This window comes from Aplysia californica, unplaced genomic scaffold, assembly GCF_000002075.1.
Source record: "Aplysia californica isolate F4 #8 unplaced genomic scaffold, AplCal3.0 scaffold00164, whole genome shotgun sequence".
NCBI lineage: Eukaryota > Metazoa > Mollusca > Gastropoda > Aplysiida > Aplysiidae > Aplysia > Aplysia californica.
The window spans coordinates 364,137-369,651 of NW_004797434.1; the positions used below are offsets into that span (position 1 = coordinate 364,137).

The following is a 5,515-nucleotide window of genomic DNA, read 5'->3' on the forward strand; positions in this document are numbered from 1 at the left end:
ATCCTGGCACCTTGGTTCGGTGTTTCATAACGCCACACACACACACACACACAAACATACACACACAAACACACACACACATACACACACACACTCACACACACATACACATACACACAAACATAAACACAAACATGCCCACACACGAATGCGCACGCACATGTGCACACCCATATAGACACACACTCTTCCCTCACACATCATCTTTTCCTCAAACATCTGTACACATAACCATAAAAAATGACAAAACTTCACAAACGACAGAACGTGTCAAAGAGGAACACTCCACTCAAATCAGAATTAGAATGATCTATCAAGTCACTCAAAGAGAAGAAAAGTCCAGGTCGGGATAGCATACATGTGAAAAAACGATGAAAGCAACTGGAGAAGAGGGAATAATAAATGTTTACCTCAGGCAATGCACGAAGATATCGGAGAGCGTACCATGGTCTGCAACTGAAAGATGACATTCTTCTTACCGTTGTCAAAGAAATATGATCTGCAACTACATTCCAACTACAGCACAACGTCGCTGATCAGTCAAGGAAGTAAATTCTTAGTGAAGGTCGCTGTAATTTTTTTTAAAAACTAATATAACAAGAGGAGAAAGAAAGACACAGGCAGGCTTCAGAAGGAACAGAGGGACGAGGGGGAACAATACATATACGCTTATTCAACCTACTCATGATCGTTCAGAAGTATTGGGACGTATGCCAATTTGCACACGTGTTTTATCTTTGAGTATTCAAAATTATTTGATTGTGTAAGCCAGAAAATGATGTGACAAACTCTACAAGAAATTAAGTTATTCCTATAACTGGTTGATTTTATCAAAAATATATATGGAGAACTGCACTTGGCCTCAGAATAGTTTCCAATTACGAAAATCGTGAGACTACATCATATTTGAGGCATCGTGGTGAAATCAGGCGCTCGCCAAAATATTGAAATCAAAGAAGATTTTACTGAAAAACATTGATAAAAGGTTTAAAAAATGTACACTTTTAGCTTTCAAGGTCTCTTCAGCTATGGAAGTTAGCAAACTTTGGATGCCATTTTCTCGCTAATTGTACCTCTGACGCCAGATGACCCTCACCTCCTTCAATTGCAAATATCTCGATTTCTCTTCAATGTAGATGGATTTTGTTTGCCAAAAGCAAGGCATATTAACAGGCTTTAAGATGATACCAATAACCATATATATGCCCAAAAATTGACGAGCGCCTGATTCCACCACGTCATGCCACACATACACGGGAGTCAGAAAATGACTCAAGAAAGGATGAAGATGACGAACCAGCAATGCAAGAAATTCATTTGTGAAAGAGAATGATACTGCACTCTTTGCTACCACACCAAGTGGGGTTGAGAATCTAATAAAAATCTGTCAAAGAACACAGGATAAAAAAAGAATACATCTAAATGTAAAGAAGATCAAAATCATAGGCATGTACATGTGCAAAGAAGAGGCTATAATGGAATCTGATGGGGAAGAAACTGAAAGTATAAATAGTATTCTGAATACCTTCGAGCAAGGATGGGGCAAATGGGAAAATAAACCCAGAGAATAAGCGCAATTGCAGCATCAAAACTCAAAAAGATAACACCTATCTGGGAACGACCAGGCAAAAATGCAAGAATTAAAGTTATGAGAAGTACTACGTATGGATGTGAAGCATGGGCTATCAATGAACAAGATAAAAAAAATAATCTAGCAGCTTTCGAAATGAAATTTTATAAAAAAGACTCTTAGAATATCGCGAAGACAGGCATTTTTATTTTAGAATGAAGAAGCAAACTTAGAAGAATTGGTTTAGAAACACTAGCACTCCTACAAAACCTGAATTTAAACAATTTTGGCATATTATCAACCGCCGTGGTTCACTCAAGAAAAATATTCTGGAAGCAAAGGTAAAAGGCTAGAGGAGGAAGGGGAATACCTAAAAAAAATGGGAACAAGACATTAGAAACTGGCTTGGAACAAAACAACTTAGGCAGGCAGAACCGCAAAAGACATGTTGTTCTGTACATAAAGGCCCGAGAAGCAGCGCTCGACTGCTGGAAAGGCTAGGGAAAAACATATGGCACAAGAACGTTTGGTATCGTCGATATTAGATATTAGTTTAGTTAAGTTTAAGTGAGAGTTTTACAGCTCTTGCAAAACAATCAGGCCATATAAGTGCCGAAGATTAGAGGTGTTACTACAGAGTAACATACAAAAAAGGAGGAGGAGGTAAAAACGATAAATGTTTGATTGGAAAGAAGGAGAAAACCACACCAGACCACAGGCTAACCTTAAAACTCTTCGATCTTAGAAGGGCTGAGAAATTGATTACTGATACTTTGATGGTATGCAAAGTGAAATTGATTGCTAGGTCTTTATGTGAGTGGCACTCACCAACGATTTTACTGTAAGGGTTAATGTGTCAGACTTAAGCATTACCCTTGATCTGGCCTGATTGCATATTGCCTTATAACCCCCACCCCTCCACCGACTCAAAAAAGAAAATAACAACAACAACAACAACAACGAAAACAACAACAACAACAACAGCAACCAAAAATAAACCCCCCAAAAAACAAAAACATACACCCAAAAAATGTTCGTCAGCTACCCCTGAAGTAAACTTCCTTTGTCGAGATGAACGTATTACTAAAATTTAAATTTTATTTCTCCTTTCCTCTCTCCAGGTCGGCGACCTTTCACCTGTTTCCTGCCGCGCAGACTCCGTTCCTGTCAATGCGTTGTCTTGGGAGTGGCTGCAATCAACGTCATCATCTTTGTGACAGTTTTCCAGGGGACAGCACCCAGGAGGGCAGCAGGGGATGGCTCCGCACAGATTAGAGGTCTGCTGGACGCTGGTGATTACGCAGTCTCATCCAGGTATGGTTTGGGTTGGGTTGGGTTAGGTTGGGTTGTGTTGAGGCCTGGGTTCGGTTTGATTTGGTTTAGATTGGGTTGGGTTTGGGTTGGGTTGGGTTATGTTGGGTGGCATTGAAGTCTGGGTTTGGTTTGGTTTGGTTGGGGTTAGGTTGGGGTAGGTTGGGTTGGGTTGAAGTCTGGGTTGGGTTTGAGTTGGGTTGGGTTGGATTGAGGTCTGTGTTTGGTTTGGTTTGGTTTGGGTAATTTGATTCGATTTGTTTTGATTTAATTTGGTTTCCTTTGGTCTAGATTGGTTTGGTTAATTCGGTTAATTTAGTTTTGGTTTGTTTTAGTTTTTAGGCCTACTAGAAACACGAATGGCAGGCGTAAAAAAATCGACCCTCATTCTGGAAAAGAACATCAATAACAGCGAGGACAGCTGTAACAGCAATCTATGCCGTAACAACAACAGCGAGAACGTCTTTCATTCAACAACAACAACAACAACAACAACAACAACATAAACAGTAGCAGAGTGAAGCGATTTCGGCAAACACCCCTTTACAGTTTGTTTCTCTGTTTTTTTATTTTAATTTCTATGAAATTGTCTGTTTATGGTTGTTTTCTTCCCTTTTCTCCCTATTTCATTGATACACAGTGTACTGTGTTTGCTCTCTCTCTCTCTCTCTCTCCTCTAGGTTGACAGCGGGACAAACAAAATACAGAAACCGGCTGATCGTAGACAACGCGGCTGAGCGGCGTTTCACTGGAGAGATCAGCGAGAAAACGTTATGTGGATATCGCACCACTTCCTATATCTTCAACATTCCTATCACTCTGAACCAAGATCCATTTGAAGAGTATGCCAAAAGCATGCAATGTTTAGCTGACGACAACGCCGCTCTTTTTTCTGGAATGTTCGCTGCTTTCCGAAACGCCGTCATTGATCCCTCCCTTGGGACCAGCAAACGGAAAGGGGGCGAGCTGATGGACGAGGTGTGGGATCAGAAAGAGTCCGACGAATACTTCCATCTATCGTCAGGATATTTTAAAATTCCGTGTAGACGTAAACCGAAAATGTATTTCAAAAATAAGGACCACCTAGTGCAGTGGGCCAATAGTTTGGAATGTTATTTCGACAACCCTCCAACAGACATCACCATCAGAGACTTCACGTTAGCCATTCAGCGTTACGAGTACGTCAACTTGTACCACACAATGACTGATTTCTACAACGCCTTCGTCCTCATGCTGCTTTTCGGGGTCCGTCCGTCCAAGATGAATATTCTGTTTGTGGATACTCATCCGAAAGGACATCTGGATACTGTGTGGAGTACACTTTTCGGGAAGATAATTAGGGCGGGTCATCTCAACAAACCCGTTCTGTTTCATAGTTTAGGCTGGGGCATGCTGGGATACTTCAGTCCTTTAAACGAGCACAGCCGAAAAGCAGTGCCATACCTCGAAGAATTCCGAGAGTTTTTTCTAACGCAACACAACGTCTCCACATCTCACCAACTGGACTGCAAGAAAGTCAACGTATTGTTCATTTGGCGCCGCGACTATGTGGCCCACCCTCGTAATAAACAAGGCAGCGTCGTCCGGAAGTTTGCCAACGAGGAAGAGATGCTTGAGCAGACGCAGAAGACTCTGGGAGGAACAGCCAACGTCCAGGGCTTCCAGCTTGACCTGATGTCCATGAAGGACCAGCTGGAGGTGGTCTCCAAGTGTGACATCTTGGTGGGCATGCATGGGGCTGGTTTGTCCCATACATTATTCCTCCCACCCACGAGTGGAGTTCTAGAGCTGAAGCCTCAGTATTCTCCATCCTCGCTTCTTCATTTCGAGGCCATGGCGCGATGGAGACAGCTGCCATTCTCCCTCTGGCACAACACGGAGAGTTCAAACGAACAGAAAGAGCACAGGACCTATATTCCACCCCTAGATCTGGACGAAGAAGTCAAAAAAATATATTCAAAAATATGCGGAACGGGATAGCGCATCTGAGAATACAGAGCAGTACTTAAGACTTTGAATGTGGGTTGTTTGGAGGGTGTGTAGATCGACAGTGCCTATCCTAGAAGTGCAACTACAGTTTGGTTATTTTGTATATAGTTTGTTGTTGTTGTTGTTGTTGTTGTTGTTTTTGTTGTTTTTTGTTTGGTTTTTGGTGTTGTTGTTGTTTTTGGGGGGGGGGGTTAAGAATTGAAATATTCTTTGTTGGAGGAAGTATGATGAGCTCCAGAGTGATTTTATGTGCTTTTCTTTTTAGATGGTTATAGCAGCATCGGGCTATCTATGTTCCTGATTGTCTCCATAATTGCGTGTTACATATTAAATGCATTTCAGAAACACAAATAGACAGGCAAATAGACAGACAGAAAGACACACAGACACACAGACACACAGACACGCAGAAAGACAGACAGACACACAATGATTGGGTGTACATGTTTTAAGCCCCAATTTAGTATATTTTGGAGGCGGGTTTCTTCCATCCTGCTGTCAGCGCTAACCTGGTCTGAGCAGTATAGAGCATCCAAGCTGAAAGACGGAGAACGAAGACTTTTACATTCGACAATTGGACCACACTCTTGGTTACTATCACGCCAACAGACCCTGGAGAAAGAAAGAGAGAAAGAGAGAGAGAAA

The 5,515-nt window shown here is 41.8% G+C and overlaps 1 protein-coding gene across 3 annotated transcripts in view; it reads left to right on the forward strand.

The window, feature by feature from the left end:
• Positions 1-4,887, forward strand: part of LOC101846133 (beta-1,2-xylosyltransferase RCN11) — a 60,656-nt gene extending 55,769 nt beyond the window's left edge. For all 3 annotated transcript variants that reach the window (XM_005097790.2, XM_005097791.2, XM_005097792.2), the window contains exons 2-3: positions 2,692-2,884; positions 3,562-4,887. In XM_005097790.2, coding sequence (XP_005097847.1) covers positions 2,692-2,884; positions 3,562-4,861 — 1,493 coding nt within the window. In that variant the 3' untranslated portion in view covers positions 4,862-4,887. The remainder of the gene's footprint in view (positions 1-2,691; positions 2,885-3,561) is intronic.
• The last annotated feature ends 628 nt before the right edge of the window (positions 4,888-5,515 follow it).